The sequence below is a fragment of the Bufo gargarizans genome, chromosome 7, assembly GCF_014858855.1.
Source record: "Bufo gargarizans isolate SCDJY-AF-19 chromosome 7, ASM1485885v1, whole genome shotgun sequence".
NCBI classification, from domain to species: domain Eukaryota; kingdom Metazoa; phylum Chordata; class Amphibia; order Anura; family Bufonidae; genus Bufo; species Bufo gargarizans.
In genome coordinates, this window is record NC_058086.1 from 22786867 (window position 1) to 22809056 (window position 22190).

The 22190-nt window shown below is 44.4% G+C and overlaps 1 protein-coding gene across 1 annotated transcript in view; it reads right to left on the reverse strand.

The window, feature by feature from the left end:
* The window catches only part of ISY1 (ISY1 splicing factor homolog), a 34082-nt gene extending 13484 nt beyond the window's left edge, over positions 1–20598 (reverse strand). Inside the window, exons 1-7 of the mRNA XM_044301032.1 lie at positions 20520–20598; positions 18438–18460; positions 17214–17265; positions 14153–14218; positions 13422–13464; positions 7714–7826; positions 7086–7203 (exon numbers count right to left, since the gene is read on the reverse strand). Of these exons, the coding sequence (XP_044156967.1) occupies positions 7086–7203; positions 7714–7826; positions 13422–13464; positions 14153–14218; positions 17214–17265; positions 18438–18460; positions 20520–20522 (418 nt within the window). The 5' untranslated portion in view covers positions 20523–20598. The remainder of the gene's footprint in view (positions 1–7085; positions 7204–7713; positions 7827–13421; positions 13465–14152; positions 14219–17213; positions 17266–18437; positions 18461–20519) is intronic.
* Between the last annotated feature and the right edge of the window lie 1592 nt (positions 20599–22190).

Here is a 22190-nt window from a genome sequence, read left to right on the forward strand (position 1 = left end):
TGTTAAGGGATCAAGGCGGCAGGGAACAGACAGGTAACTGAACCGGACAGGGGCAATTCTACGGCAATTGAAAGTGGCCTCTATATTCCGCCCGTAGGGAGAAATGTTGCCGCATGGAACACAACAGAGCCCGCCAGAGGTATCGGCTACAGCACCGGTGATGGCGTAGGTACTCTACCTGTGAAGGAAGCAAATTGGCTGGGAACAGACAGGCGCAATTGCAGCGGCAATTAAAGGCAGCCTGTATATCTCGCCAGGAAGGGAGAAATAGTGTCGCATGGAACACCATAGCGCCAAGCCAGGGGAATCGGCTACAGCATCAGGAGATGGTGTAGGTACTCCACCTATGACAGGAGCAAAGTGGCTGGGAACAGACAGGTGCAATTGCAACGGCAATTGAAGCGGCCTGTATATCTCACCCGGAAGGGAGAAACAGTGCTGTATGGAACACCATAGAGCCAGCCAGGAGTAATGGCTCCTGTAGGTACACTACCTAAGAAAAGGGGCAAGGCGGCTGTACAATTGCTCTGAACTCACCAACCTACAGGAGGCGATAGCCGAGCTAACCGCTTGCCCAGAACAGGAACTTCCCGTAATGAGGTAGAGTGGCGAACACCAACACCAGGATGGGAACCCCACGGAAACACTCTCAAATGTGTAGAGGATAACCCCTGGTATAGGGGAACCAGGAAGGCTTGTCAGGGACAGCCTATGGCAGTGGTGCAGGAACCCCCCTGTTAAGGAGAAGGCGTACGTATCAGACACCGGGTAGGTGACTCAGTATGCTAAACACGGGGACGGCTGCCTTACCTGTGCGGTTGAATACCTGTGCGGTCAGGGGAGCACCATCCGAAAATCCACTAGAGGGGATACCAACCCTGTTTAGGTAGGAGAGGTTCCTCCGTGCACGTAGTCTTGACCTCCCAGAGGGCTTCTATATGGAGGAAGACCGCCTGATGCTCTGTTCCGAGGGAATCGGTGCAGAGGTGTCCCCAGAGGCAACGGATGGGGTGACAGGAAGGATTCGTCACCAGCCTCAGGCCTGTCCTGGGGGGGATCCGAGGATGCCGAGGAGGGGTGGGACCCCGTTGAGACCACCCGAGGGTGTACTGTGAGCTACCCCTCGCCGAACCCGGGTGCAGGTACCCCTAACTGAGCATGCCCCATCTGCAGGGAGGACCCTGGGAGGGCAGAGGTGGCCGCAATTTGGGTTGGTAGCGTTCCAGCGACACTGCCAGGGAGAGTCGGCCAAGGTTCCCATGGCATTGACACGGAGGGACCCATTCATGGGGAACCTACACAAAAAGATTGTTCAGGGAAAACAATGGGATCTGGGAAGAGGTACTGCACACCAGCAGGGACAGGATGACCACATGGCAGCCATTGTAGACAGCGGACGCACGTGAAAACACGTGGCGACCGAGGAGCTGTTGGGAGAAGAGATGCTCAAAAAGCAGCCAGCAGAGGCTGTCTATCCTGACCCGGACGCAGTGTTCCCCCAAAGAGGTGCAGCAGCAGCTGTTCCCCAAAAAAGAGGTGGTCAGTAGGGCTGCAGGGGACATGAAGCAATCGAGGGGTTAACCACCCCCTCCAACAGAAAAAACATGTTAGCCCAGGAAAGGGTGAGGAGATAGCTCCTCCCGAGGGCCGGGCGGGGCTCAGAAAAGCCCGGGAAGCAAGGGGGAGGGGCCGGGAAGATTGCGGCCTAGCAGGCCCAAAAGCCGGGGCCTCGATTTATGAGGCGGCCGGGAATGGAGCAAGGGGGGCGGGGCGAACCGCGGCCGACAGAGGGCCCACCGAACCATAAAAATAGGTGAGTAGGGTAGGGGGGGAGAAGCGACACCTGGGGATAGGCAGATCAGGGCAAACAGAGCACCTGGGAGCCGGGGACAGGCCATAGAAGATGAGGCCTAGTCCCGGCAGAAGCCGGGGACTAAAGTAGCGGGGAAGCCAGGGAGAGACTGTGGCCAGGGAGGAGAGAAAAGACCAACCGAGGGGGAAAAGAAGGGAGGAAAAAAATGAATATAACCCCCCCATGGAGGGGGAGGGGGTTGGCTAGGAGGAACGAAGAGGCTCCCCAGGACCCCCAGCTAAGGTGGATCCCATCCCCCTGGCCACAGAAGGGAACCTAACCCTGGGGCAGGGACACAGGGACAGGGGAGTATACTCACCATCCGATATACTCACCATCCGATGTCTTCGGGCGCAGCACGGTCACCCCTTCGGCAGACTCAACACGGGAACCGTGGGAATGCCGGCAAGCCACTGCGGATGCAGTCCGTGGGGACTGGGTGACCGGCGATGGTACCGAAGTACGCGCCCGCAGGGGGGGGCAACTAAAGTGGAACACGATGGAGCCCCAGCCTGCAGCAGGTATAACGGTGGAAAAAAACCGACCTGCGGAAGAGAGAAAAAAAGAATAAAAATAAACAGCAGAACCTGCAAAAAAAGCAGGACAGGTCTGCCTCCTACGGACACTAGACTAAAACTGAATAGCCTCGTGCCTGTGGAGAGGGTATAGCCCACCTGGGAGGAGCCAACACTTTTTGTGTCTAGTGCCTCCTAGTGGTAGTTGGACATATACCCATGGTGCTGTGTCCCCCAATGCCATGCACGAGAAAGCATTTAATTACCGCGATCTGCTATATTGCTGGTCACTGTAATTAGCAGCAGATCTCTGCTGTATGAAACAGCAGAGATTTGGCAGCCATGACGCCCGCTGCGAGCGGGCGTCATGTTTACACATCACACCAGTGCCATACATGTATGGCGCTGGTAGCCTAAAGGTTAAAAAGAATACCATACAGACTCCAACGAGGAACATTTAAAGGGAGGGGAAAAATAAAATGAAAAAAAAGTCCCAAAACAGATGTGTGTTCTATAAATACGCAATGTGAGTGCAAGATGTGGACCATAAGGGTATGCCTACACGTAATGTTATTTGTGGTAGCAAAATCTGCTTACATGCAGATTTATAACAAATTTCTCCATATGCATTACAAAGGGTGAGATCCGTGGTGAAAATCTCTAGGACAAATATGGCATAGTGTGGATTTAAAAGGGGTTGTCAGGGTTCAGAGCTGAACCCAGACATTAGGGCTGCAGTAAACGATTATTTTAGTAATCGAGTATTCTGTTGATTATTTTTTTACGATTAATAGAGTAATCTAATAAGAAAAAAAATGAATAAATAGAATTTTCCTTTAGAAAACTCCTAAGACCCCCTGCCATTAGTCCCAAACACCCTTCGTCGTCGTCGTCCACCGTGCGATCAGCCCCAGTGCCATCAGCTCCACTCCCCCACCCCAGTGCCAAAATGTGCATCGAGGATTTTTTTGTGTTGAATTACTCGATTTAAATCGAGTAATCCTTTCAGCCCTACCGGACATATACTCTTTTTTCACCCAGACAGCCCCTCTGAGATGAGAGTCATGCTCCGATGCGCTCCCATGACTGCAAAGGGATTTTTCATTAGATCCGGTGATGTACCGGGACTATGCTAGGCGGAGGCTTCCGCCTAGAAGTGCAAGTTTGTAGTGGGGTAGGCGACCCGGAGAAAAGGTGCTTAGTGCATGGTTTATCTTAGACAGGTTGGGTGTGGAACTTATGGTTAGAGAGTTTGCAATATTCTTCTCGGTGCTCTGTCATATTATACCAGTATTGGTGGGGTGGTGCCCGTCTCATCGCTGGTTGGGATGTGGTTTATGCAATGTTATTATGTACTGCAGATGAAGGGGTATTTTCCTGTATCATGTACTCTGTGTATCGAAAGTTGGATGTGATATACAGACGTGGACAAAATTGTTGGTACCCTTTGGTCAATGAAAGAAAAAGTCACAATGGTCACAGAAATAACTTTAATCTGACAAAAGTAATAATAAATTAAAATTCTATAAATGTTAACCAATGAAAGTCAGACATTGTTTTTCAACCATGCTTCAACAGAATTATGTAAAAAAATAAACTCATGAAACAGGCATGGACAAAAATGATGGTACCCCTAGAAAACACAGAACATAATGTGACCAAAGGGACATGTTAATTCAAGGTGTGTCCACTAATTAGCATCACAGGTGTCTACAACCTTGTAATCAGCCATTGGGCCTATATATATGGCTCCAGGTAATCACTGTGTTGTTTGGTGATATGGTGTGTACCACACTCGACATGGACCAGAGGAAGCAAAGGAAAGAGCTGTCTCAAGAGATCAGAAAGAAAATTATAGACAAGCATGTTAAAGGTAAAGGCTATAAGACCATCTCCAAGCAACTAGATGTTCCTGTGAGTACAGTTGCACATATTATTCATAAGTTTAAGATCCATGGGACTGTAGCCAACCTCCCTGGACGTGGCCGCAGGAGGAAAATTGATGACAAATCTAAGAGACGGATAATCCGAATGGTAACAAAAGAGCCTAGAAAGACTTCTAAAGAGATTCAAGGTGAACTTCATGCTCAAGGAACATCAGTGTCAGATCGCACCATCCGTCGTTGTTTGAGCCAAAGTGGACTACATGGGAGACGACCAAGGAGGACACCATTGTTGAAAACGAATCATAAAAAAGCAAGACTGGAATATGCCAAACTACATGTTGACAAGCCACAAAGCTTCTGGGAGAATGTCCTGTGGACAGATGAGACAAAAATCGAAGTTTTTGCCAAGGCACATCAGCTGTATGTTCACAGACGAAAAAATGAAGCATATCAAGAAAAGAACACTGTCCCTACTGTGAAACATGGAGGAGGCTCTGTTATGTTCTGGGGCTGCTTTGCTGCGTCTGGCACAGGGTGTCTTGAATCTGTGCAGGGTACAATGAAATCTCAAGACTATCAAGGAATTCTAGAGAGAAATGTACTAGCCAGTGTCAGAAAGCTTGGTCTCAGTCGCAGGTCATGGGTCTTGCAACAGGACAATGACCCAAAACACACCGCTAAAAACACCCAAGAATGGCTAAGAGGAAAAAATTGGACTATTCTAAAGTGGCCTTCTATGAGCCCTGACCTCAATCCTATTGAGCATCTTTGGAAGGAGCTGAAACATGCAGTCTGGAAAAGGCACCCTTCAAACCGGACACAACTGGAGCAGTTTGCTCATGAGGAGTGGGCCAAAATACCTGCTGAGAGGTGCAGATGTCTCATTGACAGTTACAGGAAGCGTTTGATTGCAGTGATTGCCTCAAAAGGTTGCGCAACAAAATATTAAGTTAGGGGTACCATCATTTTTGTCCATGCCTGTTTCATGAGTTTATTTTTTTACATAATTCTGTTGAAGCATGGTTGAAAAACAATGTCTGACTTTCATTGGTTAACATTTATAGAATTTTAATTTATTATTACTTTTGTCAGATTAAAGTTATTTCTGTGACCATTGTGACTTTTTCTTTCATTGACCAAAGGGTACCAACAATTTTGTCCACGTCTGTATGAAAGTGTCTTGATACTTTTCTAAATGTCCAATAGGATTGTATGTACCCATTCATGTATTCTTTGATGGGATGTTTTTTCTTTTATTTTGTTTATGTACATTGGGGGGGAAAATTGTTAATAAAAATTATCTGATTAAAAAAAAGAAGTGTAAATTTGTAAACATAAAACTGAAGCAGAGGATATGTGAAAGGGGATGTCCAGGTTCAGAGCTAACCCACCACGGGTTAGTTTATACTGCAGATTTCTTTTTCTGCAGCATGTGTATATAAGATTTCTTAAAATCTCAGCCACTTTGCTCACATTTACATGCAGCCAGGGCTGTGGAGTCGGAGCAATTTTGGGTACCTGGAGTCCGAGACGGCAAAAATGAACCGACTCCTACTAAATTGAAATACATTTTTATTTTATTTTTTTTAAACTCTTTAAATGTCCCAATTCACAAAAAGTTATAATTAATTACTTTCACTACTGTAAGAATAAAGGTCAATGCATGCAGTGCGTCACGTTACCGCAAAACGAACACGTTAAGTGACCGTGAAGAAGCATGCTTTTCAAATGCTTCACTATATGGCACGCAACGCACAGTTAAGGAGCGGCAATATTTATACTTTCCATTGTGTTGTGTTCCGCTGTTACAGGGAATGCAACGCCCATGGTTAACCTCGCCTCTCACTGATAACTGATTAAGTAAATAGGTTTTTTGCAGGACTAGAGACACTTGTATAAGTGACGGGAATGGATAGTCAATAGCTCAAGACTGAAGCTGTAAACCATTTGAAAAACAGCTAAGGCTATAAAAACTTGTAGACTCAGATTATTAGCTTAACCTTTAAACATGACTATGGGATTCTACTAGGGAAATCATGTTTTCAAATAAATGCCCAGTCCTGGATCCCCCCCACTGCCCTATCTTCAGCAGAAGATCAGCACATAAAGGAGAAGGCAGCAGCTTCCTAGCCAGTAGTTCTGTGGTAATGTCATGTATGTTGCCTTTCTTTCCTTCAAGGAATGTATAAAACACATTTGCATATTAAATACAGAGGAGTCGGAGTCGGATGAACCAAAAACTGAGGAGTCAGAGTATTTATCTACCGACTCCACAGCCCTGCATGCAGCGATCTCCTTCACAGTATGAGGACAAGGGATCGCTATTGCGATCGCTCAACCTCATACAGCTACACTGTTTCTGGGCAGCAGATCGACGTTTCGACAGCACCATCTGCTGCCCAGAAACAATTTATGTGCTTTGCAGGAACAACAGGATCAACCGATGAACAAGCGTTTTGCTCGTTCATCGGGTGATACGTGGCACATTTAGATGAACAGATTGTCAAAAACGTTTATTCCCGATAATCTGCCTAAATATCTGGCAATGTAAGTCCACCTTAAGGCTAGTTTCATGTAAAAAAAAAAAGTGTGAGGCTGTTCTGGCAGAGAACAGCCTGCCGGAGTTCTCTGAATCTGGCATAGCCAGACAATGCCGTGTGCCTGCCAGACACTACTGACTACCCTTGCCGTCTGTGGCAGCCACATGGATGCCAATGCACAGAACGGCCGGGCAACAGCCATGTGCATGAGGTCTAAGGTAGTAACAAATCTGCTCAAGATGTTTTTACCTTTTTAGTGACACCACAAAATTCTAAGGGACAAAGCACTTACGCTCTTTTTCAAACAACTCCCGAACGCCTGGCAGATCTTTGGCTGCTCCAAAGTACTTGTAGCCCCTGTTTCCTGGCACTTCTTTGCCTTCATGATCAAGCATCTTGGGCCCGATGCGCTATCAATAAAAAATACATTTTAAAGACAAAATGCTAAATGATTGAGCATGAAGGGCAGATTTACTAAGCCTGTCTAATATTTAGAATGTGTAAACAGGCAAGCAAGGAGCAAAAATTAAATTTTTTGTTCAAATGAAGCCACAATTTTAGAGCACGTAGATAAGTAAATCTCCCATATTGTGTAATATATAATAAAATATGCATAGTGTTCTGATGTCATAATGCCATACTGAAATCATATTAAGTGAGCAAAGCTAGATAAGTAGTTAAATAGGTACATTGCATGTAATAAAGGATTTGGCCATACTAAATGGTAAAAAAACAAATGGGCTACTAAATACGGTTTTAAAGGTGTTCTAAAATTCAATGCAAGTGACATTTATTGAAGCAGTCAAAGGGGGGGGGGGGGTTCCTTCCACAGTCTGATACTGGCAGCACTGATTGGATAGTGTCACATTGTGCAGACAACCATTTGCTCTTAGTCTCCTCTGCTTCATAGTCTTACTTACCCCATAATCAGGACCACCCAGCTCTTTAATTCGGTATTCCCAGTGCCCCTTTTCTCGGATTAGCTTGTTAATTTCATCATTTAAGTCACGGATCCTGAATTCGCCAAGACCAGCTGAACAGAAAATGACAGATTTTTAATATAAAGGCAAAACGCATGACCTTCACTACTGTGTAATCTCCATTGTCAAACCCTGGATGCCACATACAGGACAGATTTCATGCAAGGAATATCACAGGATTGTTGGGAAAGATTTAAAGGGGTTGTCTCATCTCAGACAATCGGGGCATATTGCTAGTATATGCCCCCATTGTCTGATAGGTGCAGATCCCGCTGGGACCGCACCTATAATCGGGAACCGAGCCCCAGATGGTGGCGACTCAGGTCTGGCCACCACCAAGAACTCTCCCCATAGAAGTGAATGGGAGTGCACCGCGCATGACCGTCCAATGCTCCCATTCACTTCTATGGGCGTGACGGAAATAGTGCTCGGCTATTTTCAGCGTCCCCATAGAAAATGGATGTAGGGCGGCTGTGTATGTGCAGTGTGCTCTCCGCCACTTTCGGGGCTCTGTTCTCGATATAAGACAATGGGGGCATATCCTAGTGATATGCCCCCCATTGTCTGAAATGAGACAACCCCTTTAACCACTTCAGCCCCGCTAGCTGAAACCCCCTTCATGACCAGAGCACTTTTTACACTTCTGCACTACACTACTTTCACCGTTTATCGCTCGGTCATGCAACTTCTTTGCAAAAAAATGACATTTTTCACTTTCAGCTGTAAAATTTTGCAAAAAAAAAACGACATTCATATATACATTTTTCGCTAAATTTATTGTTCTACATGTCTTTGATTAAAAAAAAAATGTTTGGGCAAAAAAAAAAAAAATGGTTTGGGTAAAAGTTATAGCGTTTACAAACTATGGTACAAAAATGTGAATTTCCGCTTTTTGAAACAGCTCTGACTTTCTGAGCACCTGTCATGTTTCCTGAGGTTCTACAATGCCCAGACAGTAGAAAAACCCCACAAATGACCCCATTTCGGAAAGTAGACACCCTAAGGTATTCGCTGATGGGCATAGTGAGTTCATAGAACTTTTTATTTTTTGTCACAAGTTAGCGGAAAATGATGATTTTAATTTTTTTCTTTCTTATAAAGTCTCGTATTCCACTAACTTGCGACAAAAAATAAAAAATTCTAGGAACTCGCCATGCCCCTCACGGAATACCTTGGGGTGTCTTTTTTCCAAAATGGGGTCACTTGTGGGGTAGTTATACTGCCCTGGCAATTTAGGGGCCCATATGTGTGAGAAGTACTTTGCAATCAAAATGTGTAAACAATGGCCTGCGAAATCCGAAAGGTGCACTTTGGAATATGTGCCCCTTTGCCCACCTTGGCAGCAAAAAAGTGTGACACATCTGGTATCGCCGTACTCAGGAGAAGTTGGGGAATGTGTTTTGGGGTGTCATTTTACATATACCCATGCTGGGTGAGAGAAATATCTTGGCAAAAGACAACTTTTCCAATTTTTTTATACAAAGTTGGCATTTGACCAAGATATTTTTCTCACCCAGCATGGGTATATGTAAAATGACACCCCAAAACACATTCCCCAACTTCTCCTGAGTACGGCGATACCACATGTGTGACACTTTTTTGCTGCCAAGGTGGGCAAAGGGGCACACATTCCAAAGTGCACCTTTTGGATTTCGCAGGCCATTTTTTACACATTTTGATTGCAAAGTTCTTCTCATACATTTGGGCCCCTAAATTGCCAGGGCAGTATAACTACGCCACAAGTGACCCCATTTTGGAAAGAAGACACCCCAAGGTATTCCGTGAGGGGCATGGCAAGTTCCTAGAATTTTTTATTTTTTGTCGCAAGTTAGTGGAATATGAGACTTTGTAAGGAAAAAAGAAAAAAAAAAGAAAAATCATCATTTTCCGCTAACTTGTGACAAAAAATAAAAAATTCGAGGAACTCGCCGTGCCCCTCACGGAATACCTTGGGGTGTCTTCTTTCCAAAATGGGGTCACTTGTGGCGTAGTTATACTGCCCTGGCAATTTAGGGGCCCATATGTGTGAGAAGTACCTTGCAATCAAAATCTGTAAAAAATGGCCTGTGAAATCCGAAAGGTGCACTTTGGAATATGTGCCCCTTTGCCCACCTTGGCTGCAAAAAAGTGTCACACATCTGGTATCGCCGTACTCAGGAGAAGTTGGGGAATGTGTTTTGGGGTGCCATTTTACATATACCCATGCTGGGTGAGAGAAATATCTTGGCAAAAGACAACTTTTCCCATTTTTTATACAAAGTTGGCATTTGACCAAGATATTTTTCTCACCCATTATGGGTATATGTAAAATGACACCCCAAAACACATTCCCCAACTTCTCCTGAGTACGGCGATACCAGATGTGTCACACTTTTTTGCAGCCTAGATGCGCAAAGGTGCCCAAATTCCTTTTAGGAGGGCATTTTTAGACATTTGGATCCCAGACTTCTCACACTTTCGGGCCCCTAAAAAGCCAGGGCAGTATAAATACCCCACATGTGACCCCACTTTGGAAAGAAGACACCCCGAGGTATTCAATCAGGGGCCTGGCGAGTTCATAGAAATTTTTTATTTTTTTTTGCATAAGTTAGCGGAAATTGATTTTTTTTTGTTTTTTTCTCACAAAGTCTCACTTTCCGCTAACTTAGGACAAAAATTTCAATCTTTCATGGACTCAATATGCCCCTCACGGAATACCTTGGGGTGTCTTCTTTCCAAAATGGGGTCACATGTGGGGTATTTATACTGCCCTGTCTTTTTAGGGGCCCTAAAGCGTGAGAAGAAGTCTGGAATATAAATGTCTAAAAATGCATTTGGATTCCGTGAGGGGTATGGTGAGTTCATGTGAGATTTTATTTTTTGACACAAGTTAGGCTACATTCACACGTCAGTATTTTCCTATATCCCGATTTTCGGTCCGTTTTTTGCGGATCCGTTGTTCCTGAAAATGTTTCCGTATGTCATCCGTTTTTTGCGGATCCGCAAAAAACGGAAACATGTATAAAGTTCAATAATCAAATAAAGTTGTTTGGATTTCTTTGAAAAAAAATTGAAAAAATAAAAATAAAAAAAATTTGTTATGCGTTTCCAGGAACGGATTCCGCATAAAACGGATGACATACGGAATGACATCCGAATGTCTTCCGTTTTTTGCGGATCCATTGACTTTGTATTGTACCAGGATCCGAATTTTGCGGACAAGAATAGGACATGTTTTATATTTAAACGGACATGCGGAACGGAACAACGGAAACTGCTGTCCGATTTTTTCCAGGACCCATTAAAAATGAATAAGTCCAGATCTGGTCCTGATCTGTTCCGCAAAAAACGGAACAGATCAGGAAAGAAATAACGGACGTGTGAATGGACCCTTAGTGGAATATGAGACTTTGTAAGAAAAAACAAACAAAAATATATATATTTCCGCTAACTTGGGCCAAAAAAATGTCTGAATGGAGCCTTACAGGGGAGGTGATCAATGACAGGGGGGTGATCAATGACAGGGGGGTGATCAATGACAGGGGGGTGATCACCCCCCTGTAAGGCTCCATTCAGACGTCCGTATGATTTTTACGGATCCATGGATACATGGATCGGATCCACAAAACACATGCGGACGTCTGAATGGAGCCTTACAGGGGGGTGATCAATGACAGGGGGTGATCAGGGTGATCGCCCCCCTGTCATTGATCACCCCCCCTGTAAGGCTCCATTCAGACGTCCGTATGATTTTTACGGATCCATGGATACATGGATCGGATCTGCAAAACACATGCGGACGTCTGAATGGAGCCTTACAGGGGGGTGATCAATGACAGGGGGTGATCAGGGTGATCGCCCCCCTGTCATTGATCACCCCCCCTGTAAGGCTCCATTCAGACGTCCGTATGATTTTTACGGATCCATGGATCGGATCCGCAAAACACATGCGGACGTCTGAATGGAGCCTTACAGGGGGGTGATCAATGACAGGGGGTGATCAGGGAGTGTAAATGGGTGATCACCCGCCTGTCATTGATCACCCCCCTGTAAGGCTCCATTCAGACGTCCGCATGTGTTTTGCGGATCCGATCCATGTATCCATGGATCCCTAAAAATCATACGGACGTCTGAATGGAGCCTTACAGGGGGGTGAGCAATGACAGGGGGTGATCAGGGAGTGTATATGGGTGATCACCCCCCTGTCATTGATCACCCCCCTGTAAGGCTCCATTCAGACGTCCGTATGATTTTTACGGATCCATGGATACATGGATCGGATCCATGGATCGGATCCGCAAAACACATGCGGACGTCTGAATGGAGCCTTACAGGGGGGTGATCAATGACAGGGGGTGATCAGGGAGTGTATATGGGTGATCACCCGCCTGTCATTGATCACCCCCCTGTAAGGCTCCATTCAGACGTCCGCATGTGTTTTGCGGATCCGATCCATGGATCCGTAAAAATCATACGGACGTACGGAGCCTGACAGGGGGGATCATGACAGGGGGGTGATCAGGGAGTTTATATGGGGTGATCAGGGGTTTATAAAGGGGTTAATAAGTGACGGGGGGGGGGGGGTGTAGTGTAGTGTGGTGTTTGGTGCGACTGTACTGAGCTGCCTGTGTCCTCTGGTGGTCGATCCTAACAAAAGGGACCACCAGAGGACCAGGTAGCAGGTATATTAGACGCTGTTATCAAAACAGCGTCTAATATACCTGTTAGGGGTTAAAAAAAAATCAGATCTCCAGCCTGCCAGCGAGCGATCGCCGCTGGCAGGCTGGAGATCCACTCGCTTACATTCCGTTCCTGTGCGCGCGTTCATAGGAAATCCCGGCCCTCGCGAGATGACGCGTATCTGCATTAGGCGGTCCGGAGGCGGTTAAAGAGAGAAAGAAGCCACTGGAAATTACGACCACCATGCAATCCATCATCGATTGTCGTTCTTGCACACTATAAAAAAAAGTGCCAGCCAATGTGAGCTCCCACAGTCTCGGACACCAGAGAGGCTGCCACTTTTTCCTATAGTGTGCAAGCACGGCCACCGCTGCTGGATTACAGGGTGGTCGTAGCCATAGAAACGAGCTGTGTATAATATGATGGAAACATGAATCCAGCCAGCAAAGGAGGCAATATGGATAACAATACATTAGAAAGTGGCTTGTCGTAACTTTCTCTACATGATAAATGCCACTTGCTGAAGTGCCACAACCCCTTTAAGTACTTTTCCAGAGCCCAAGCTGGGCTCGGGCAAAACAGTTATGTGGTTATAGAGGTCCTGTCAACTGTCATGATATGTCTACCTTATTAACTACTTGCATTCCCCATTCTGGAGCATCTATTCTATTCTTATGACTATATCCTTTATCTTCATGATTTCTACTAGAAGTTAATCCTAGCAGTTTGCAAAGAAGGTTCAGATGAGTACCGCCTGTGTCAGACTGTGCAGGTACACCCACCCCAAATAGTAACATCCAGCTGTACCTTTAGTGAAGAGTGCTGGCAATTCATTCATAAACTTCTAGTAGAAATAATAGGGGAATGGCAAATCACACAGCCATAAGACAAGCTGCAGAATTATTATATGTAGAATGCAAGTAGTACTAAAATAGAGGTCAAGAGAGATGACTGGTTCTTTTTAAGGCCCATGTTACATACTGTCTTACCATTTTGAATCTGTGCCACTTTCTTTGAGATTTCACCAATGATCTATTAAAAGACAAGATAATTAATTAGTCAAACTAGGAGGGAAAACGCAACATCTGACACTGAATAAGACCGAGGTGGATAACAGACAGAATATATAACACTCCAGCAGGACCCTCTTCCTCCCACGTCCCATAAACTGCAGAGAAACAGGCCACAGAGTGCAATTTATTCAGAATTTACATGCCACGCTGCACTGGGATGTGGACTGACATAAGGGATTAAGAAAGTTTAGGCGATAAGAACTTTGCATACACAGAGCCAAAACATTTTAATGCTGTAGGGAAACATTAAAAACAAAGGTTTTGAACGAATCTACTTCGGATCTATGAACCAAAGCTCGATTCACTCAAGCCCAATTGTCAGCATTGATTGGGCAGAGTCAGATAGTGTAGGAACTCACCTCCAGCTGTTAACACCCAGTTATAAATGCATTCAGAAACTTCTAGTAGGAACAACAGCCGAATGGCACACACAGTTATAAGAATAAATGCTCCAGAATTGTAGTTCATGTGGAATGCAATTATTTCCATTTTTTTTTTAAAGACATATCTGAGTGGCAACAGGTCCTCTTTAATGTCTCCCCATCATAACACAGTTTATATCCTTTTGAGACTGAAATTTAGAAGTTCCTCCCTTCAAAGTCTCTCATTCTGGGATTTTTAACCATCAAACAAGACAGATCACATACCTGTCTTCTCCATTTCTCCGCTTTTGGCAACTCATTACATTCAGAGGCAAGAAATGGCCGCCGTTCCTGTTTGGAGAAAATTTTAAATAATTATACCTAGTTTTAACCAACGTCTCATATACTCCTTCATGTTTCCATTATGGTGTCCAGCATTCTGACGCAATCTGCAAAGGGGGCCATTGTTAGGCATATGCCATCAATGTCAGACAGGTGTGGGTCCCACTTGGGGTGAAGAGGGATTCCTATGGCAGCCAGGGGCCCAATAATGGCACCTTGGCCTGCCTTGTACAGATGCCTATTCAACACACAGTTATTGCAGGGTATTATATGAAAAACATAAAAATCAATGGATCACACGCTCAAGTCCCCTAGTGATATACAGAAAAAAAAAAAAAAAGTGTTTGGAAATAAATATTTACATTGATTTTTTATTTTGATTTTTTTTTTTAGAAAAACACACATAATTGACATCACCACATCCGTAATAAAATTATGACTTTTTTTTAATGCAGTCCAGGATTTTCATATTGATGGTCTAGCCTTAGGTCAGGCATCCATATCAGATCGGTGGGGGTCTGACATGACGTCAATGGACAATACAATGGACAGTTGCTGTGTAGTTCCAGTGTATATTTCTGGCACCAGAGCCACAAGATAACAGCTGATTGTCAAGGGAGAAGGGTGCAGAGTATAAGACCCCCGCCGATCTAAAACTGAGGGTCCATCCTGAGGATAAGCTATTAAAACAAACCCTTTAAAGAGGAGGTTTCACCGCTCCAGTAGCTGCTTATGTTACCCATGCAGTAAATTCTGGGAATCATTTCTTATGATTCTATGCTATGCCCTTCATCTCCTACTGCTACTTGAAGTTTATGAATAAAGGTACTGATGGGTGGTACTAGCTGGAGGTGTGTCCCTGCATAGTCTGTTACTCGCAGCACTGACTGAAGAGTGTCACACTGTGCAGGGACACCCCATCAGCTAGCTGGTAACTCCCATCTGTACCTTTATCCATAAACTTCTAGCAAGAATAGCAGAAGAATGGAAAACAGTCACAAGAACATATGCTCCAGAATTGTCATTTCATGTGGAGTAAAATTATTTACTAAAACAGTCATGTTAGTAGTGGTGATGGGTCCTCTTTGAAGAAGACCTGTCATCACTTCTCACGTGCCTGTTTAAATAGCTTCATGCATTCCCCATTTAATATCAATTCTGGAGCATCTATTCTTATGGTTCTATGTTGTGCCATTCTTTTATTACTCCTGCTAGAAGTAATTGCTAGCAGTCTGCAGTAAGGGTACAGAGGGGTGGCAACCTGTTGGGAAGGGAGGGATGTGTACCTACACAGACTCACTCTATCCAATCAGTGCTGCCATTGTCATTGGGACACCCCCACCCAAACTGGTTACCTCCCCTCTGTACCCTTACTGCAGACTGCTAGCAATTCTTTTATAATTTCTAGTAGAAATAATAAAGGAAAGGCCCAACATAGAGCCATAAGAATAAATGCTCCAGAATTATTACATGGGGAATGCATGGAGCTATTAAAACAGACCTGTCAGGAGCGGTGACATCTGAAGTCGATTGGCATAAAACTTTGTTCTAATACTGTACGGAGCAGGAGCTCCATTCAGTATTAGAATGTATTGGCTCTGATGAGCCGAAGTTATTGCTTTGCGAAGTCTCACGACACTTCGGGCAATAACTTCATAAATTAATCTGTACTGTAAAAAACATTTCCCGAACCACTTTGAACCGAACCGAAGTTCGAGAATTTTTTTTTTTTACAGTACAGATTAATTTATGAAGAAGTTATTGCCCGAAGTGTAGTGAGACTTCGCAAAGCAATAACTTCGGCTCATTAGAGCCAATATATTCTGATACTGTATGGAGCTCCTGCTCCGTACAATATTAGAATAAAGTTTTATGCGAATTGACTTCGGATGTTTCATCCGAAGTCGATTCGCTCCTCCCTAGAGAATACAGTTAAATTATTTTATAAAGAAAGGCATTTTAAAAAATTGTAGATTTTCTGCTTATTCTCTCAGTACCCTCTCAAAAAAATAAAATAAAATTATATTACAAAAATGTTACAAATAAATGTTACAAATAAAAACTACAACTACAACCTACAAATATATGCCGTAGAATGGTATTCCTTGTTGCAGTAGCCGTGTGGGGTCGAAACACCTCACACACTATGTGGGCAAGGTTTTCAAACAGTGTTAGGCCTCTTTCACACGAGCAGGATGGATTGGCTCGTGATGCATTCAGTGAAAATCGTACCATTTTGCAAGAAAGTTCAGTCAGTTTTGTCTGCGTTTAGTTTTTTCTAGGCAGATTCAATGCGTTTTTCACACTTGTGATAAAAAACTGAAGGTTTACAAACAACATCTCTTAGCAACCATCAGTGAAAAACGCATCGCATCCGCACTTGCTTCACTGAAGTTCCATTCACTTCTATGGGGCCAGGGCTGTGTGAAAAATGCAGAATATAGAACATGCTGTGTATTTCACGCAACGCAGAACTGATGCGTGACAGACACATTGAAATGAATGGGTCAGGATTCAGTGCGAGTGCTATGAGTCCACGTAATGCATTGCACTCGTGCGGGAAAACTCGCTTGTGTAAAAGGGACCTTAATTAGTAACGCTCAACTAATATCAATCATGCTAATGGCCTTGTAATTTAGCATAATCTATTGTTTTCACCAATTGTTGGGCAGATTATTAGGAACGAATGATCTGACTGTGTAAAGATGTCTTAAATCACCTAATGAACAGGCAAAACGCTCGCTCATCTGTTGAAATGATCTTTGGTGCGGCCACCTCAATCACCATTTCTGTGCAGCAGATTGTGCTGAGGGAAAAGCTCTCTGCCCAGAAGCAATGAATGTGTATGTGGACGAGCAACGGTGGTAGCCATCCTGAAACAGTGAAGGTGATCGCTGCATGTAAATGCAGTGCTTCACCTCCACTAACAAGCCATTTTCTGCTCATTGGTACAGTGTAAACGTGTCTTGTCTAATAATAGCTAGAAATCCTTTTCACATATTACCTTAACTTTCCCTTCTTCAAGTTGTGCTTGGCGAAACCTCGCCAAAGCCGTCCTAGAAAAAATAAAATTTAATTAATTATTATACCAATAATTTCAGAATTACAAATAAACAAACAAAGCTTTCACTCTGAACCAGAAATGTTGTTGCATCCGTGTTTTAATAAAATCACTCAAATATTATATATTTTTTTTTTATAAGGCTGAGTTCACCGCAGTGTTCAGCCTCCGTTATAGGAGCAAAAGAACAGAAAGGACGGACTGGCACATAACTGAGCCCAACGGAGCCTACAGACCCAGTAGACTATAATGGGATCGTTAGGTTTTCGCTCAGAGGAAGATTTTTTTTTTAAGTGGAGACAAAAGTCGTGCTCCATTCGGCTCTGTTATGTGCCGATTCCGTTCTTCTACTCCTATAACGAAGTAGAAGAACAGAAAGGCTGAACGCTTGCTGTGAACTCAGCCAGGGTTACCATAGACATAAGATACGTGCATAAAATGATCAAGAAAGTTAAACCGGGAGCAGATTATCAGATTTAGAATATCAAACTTCAATCAATAGTACAAGTGAATATTATAAATTTTTCTAATATATCTTATCAGAGACAAACAGCTCTTTCCCCCTTTAGCAGCTAACCCCTTCCTTCTCCATAGACTTCTCTTCAGTCAGCTGACAGTCCATCACATCTCTCAAAATGTTAGTTTAGAAGGAGGGGAGAGAGATGAAATAGACATTTACCTCTGATAAGATATATTACAAAGCTTCTTATATTCAGCAGTACTACTGATGTAGGTAAAGTTTGTTTAAAAGTTAATGACCATTTAGGTGCTCATTTTGTTTTGTTTGGTATTTACTAGACATGAGCAAATCGATTTGTCTCATCAACAAATGTTCTTCACCTATGACGTGCCATTCCTGCTGCTAAACAAGCTCCCTCTGCCATGACTGACAGGGCCAGACTTCTCGCCTGACCCTGCCAACCTTGTGTCTGCGCCACCGTTCATGGTAATGTCGCCAACACGAAGGCCCTGCTTCCGTCTCCAGCATAGCAACTGTGCAGCTTTACCTACTGCCTTGTTAAAGGGGCATCAGCATTTCCTAATGTATGAAATCTTATGAAAAATACAACACTGATATTGTCAACTTGTTATGGAGGATTGGACCTCAGAATAAAGGCTGATATCTAAATAGCTAAAGATGCGTGTAGAAAGTAAACAGATACTTACATGGCTTTCTCTGCATTACGAGCCTGTGATTAAGAAATATAAAATATTACAATATTAACAGATAATCAGCCATAATTTCAGTTATGACCTAAATATTCATCTAATTACACATGCTCCTTGGTGATGGAACTCTTCATGACACCATTTGTTCCCCGAGCCCCGATTCCTCACTGTGGGCCATGTGATAAGTGCTGGTTTACAAATTCATCCAAGGGCAACAATCTCATGTGTCTGAAAACAGAAGTACAAACACTGCTCCCCAATCCACCCACTGCATTGGTACTTAGGGACGGCTTGCTATGAAGACAACCTCAGTCCACATGACATAAAAGGATGTAATAGAGGGTGGACCCCCGCATCCTCCATTACAAGGACCACCATTCATTTAAAAGGAACCTGTCACGTTGGACATGGTGTCTGGCGTCCGTGTTTTTGTAGGAAACAATGCTGTGAAAAACACCGGTGTCAAACAACAGAAAAAAAAAAACTATATCTGAAAGTAGCCTTGCGTTATTTAATGGGAACCGGTCATCATGAAAATGCTAATTTTTCTGCAGGCAGCATATTATAGAGCAGGAGGAGCCAAGTAGATTGATATAGCTTTATGGGAAAAGATTCAGTAAAAGTTGTAATTTATACATTTAACATACTGCACATTCTGAGATTTGAAGCAGAGGAGGCGGTCCTATCGGTGATTGACAGCCTTGCTTCCATGACTGTACATGCACAGATAGCTGTCAATCACCGATAGGACCGCCTCCTGGACTTTACAGCCCAGAATGAGCAGGAATATAAATAAAAGTCTATGGGAAATAGGAAACGTAGGACACACAAGAGTATTTTTGCTTCTGACATTTGTTTATTAAGTGTTTGTTTGTTTTTTGTCTTTACAAAGATGCAGTGGCTTTTGTTGGTTTTCCATTTTCTCTATCGGAGAAACAAAAGAATAATTTAACTCATCTTAATCCACTTGTTCGCGCACCTGGGTAAAGGACCTGTGGTGACATCACTGCGCTCATCACATGATCCATCACCATGGTCCTTTTTCTCACAGATGAAGACAGAAGAGAAGCCGGGCTGCGCGAACAAGTGGATTAAGGCGAGTTAAATTAATATTTTTTAACCCCTCCTGCCCTATTTTACTATGCATTCTGTATTAAGACTGCTATTATTATTATCCATTATAACCAGGTTATAAGGGAAAATAATAATGATCGGATCTCCATCCCTTTCATCTCCTAGCAACCATGCATGAAAATCGCACCACATCCGCACTTGCTTGCTGATGCTTGCGATTTTCACGCAACCCCATTCATTTCTATGGGGCCTGCGTTGCGTGAAAAACGCACAATATAGAGCATGCTGCGATTTTCACGCAACGCACAAGTGATGCGTGAAAATCACTGCTCATGTGCACAGCCCCATAGACATGAATGGGTCCGGATTCAGTGCTGGTGCAATGCGTTCACCTCACGCATTGCACCCGCGTAGAAATCTCGCCCGTGTGAAAGAGGCCTAACAGGGGCCTTTGGCACTACAACTGTTGTGAAATCATAACTCTCAGCATGCTCCACTACAACTGTTGTGAAATCATAACTCTCAGCATGCTCCATTCACTGCTGTTCGTTCCAAGAACACCTGAGCCAGTGTGCATGCTGGGAGTTGTAGTTTTAAAACCTCTGGAGTGCCTGAGATTGCTGACACACAACACCATAAAGTGCAACACACCAGGGAGGAGTGCAGCACTGAGACATTAGATGGCGCTATACACAGACACAATGGATGCCCATGCCCACCACTGGGGGGACCCTGCAGCCACAGCTGCTTTCCCCCCTCATTTATCAGCTAGACATAGACTACACGGACTGACTGGAGAAACGCATCTCTCCACATACAGAAGCGCAGAGACTGCAGGTTGAGGACGGAGATGGGGCAGCAATGCATGTCGTTCAAGCTATTGTGGAACTACAACCCCCAGCAAGCTAGGACAACCTGCGTTGCTGAGAATTATAGTCCCGCGACAGAAGCAAAGCCGCATGTCACACACACAACTGCTCCGTCATACAATAAATCACATCTCACCATTGTCGGAACACTGACAGCACCACTGCGTGAGGCTCACTGCACACAACTGGGGCACCGGAAATGACGACACCAAAGCGGCGCATATAATAAACGTAATACCGTTCTCTGCGTGGCATCTCCGTTCTTATCTTGAGCTCAGCGCCACCTGCTGTCAGGAAGTCATATTGCAGCCATATAAATGATTATATTATACTAAATTGCACATGAGCTGCGTCTATTCTGTTCACCGGTATGGCTGGGGCTTACTAAAATAGCAGAGGGGGTCTGCTCTATTATTTTCAGAACTCCCATAGAAGAATGGAGGGTGGCCATGCATGCAAGGGTTGCTATGTGCAAGAGTGCTATCTCTTCACTTTGTGGGTCCAGTCACAGAGATAGGAGTGGGTCCTAGAGGTGGAACGTGTCTGACATTCGTGGCATATCCTAGCGATATGTCATAAATGTTGTGATGGAACAACCCCCTTGAGGCCACTTTCACACAGTCACCAACTGTCCCAAGTTTGCCAGGACTGTCCCTGGTTTTCAGAGATAGTGTCAGCAAATGGGACAAAAATGGACGGGGCTAACACAAACCCCGCCGATAAGTGGGTGTTTCCATTCGGGGTCAGGGTTGCCAACCAGAATTTTTCTTTTTTCTGTACAACTTATCCCAAAATCACGGACAGCCAGCATTATTTATTGACAAATTGGAAAACCATAATGAAAGAAGTGCGGTCTGCCCCGGGTGCCGGCTCTCAGGAGGGTGCCAGAAGCAATGAGCGCTTCCATCAATACAGATGGAAGCACTTATTGCTGGAACGCTGATGCCCACATACTGCGGCGGAGCACAGGAGTGTATAGTTCCCTGCCCGGCCTAATAGGCCTGAAGCCTATGCAGTAGTGAAATCCTGGCGCAGGTGTGCGTGATGACGTCATCGCCCGCGCCTGTGCCGGAACGCAGCAGCACAGTGAAGTGGGCGCACCTTCCTCTCCTCTGCAAGCGCAGGTGAGTATTTCGCTTTTATTTATTTTTTTATTTTATGTGCCAACTTTGGGGGACGACATGGGGGGGCACACAGGAGGACAATAGGGGGGCACACAGGAGGACATGTGGGGAAAAAATATTATGGTGGGCTACTGTGTGGGGGAAAATTATTATAGGAGTGATTACTGTGGGGGGAAAATAATTATGGGAAGGATTACTATGTGGGGGGCAAATTACTATATGGGGCAATGTGGAGGAAATTACTGTGTTGGGGGGGGGAATTACTATGGGGGCGTTGTTATTGGGGAGGCACTATAGGGGCAATTATATTATTTCTGGGGACACTATACAGGGATTATTGCCTGGAGCACAATATAGGGTGTTATTATTACTGGGGCACTCTAGGGGACATTATAGCTGCTGTGGACACTATAGGGACATTTGGGGTCATTTATCAAACTGATGTAAACTAGAACTGGCTTAGTTGCCCATAGCAGGCAATCAGATCTCACCTTTCATTTTTGACAGCTCTTTTGGAAATCCAGTTCTACTTTACACCAGTTTGATAAATGACCCCAATTATGTCTATTAGGGTCACTATTCTTTCAGCAGTATAGTACCTGGGGCATTGGGGGCACAGTAATGGGAGTGGCAGCAGGGTGACATTGTGGGGACACTAGGATGGGGAGGTTGATGGAAAAACT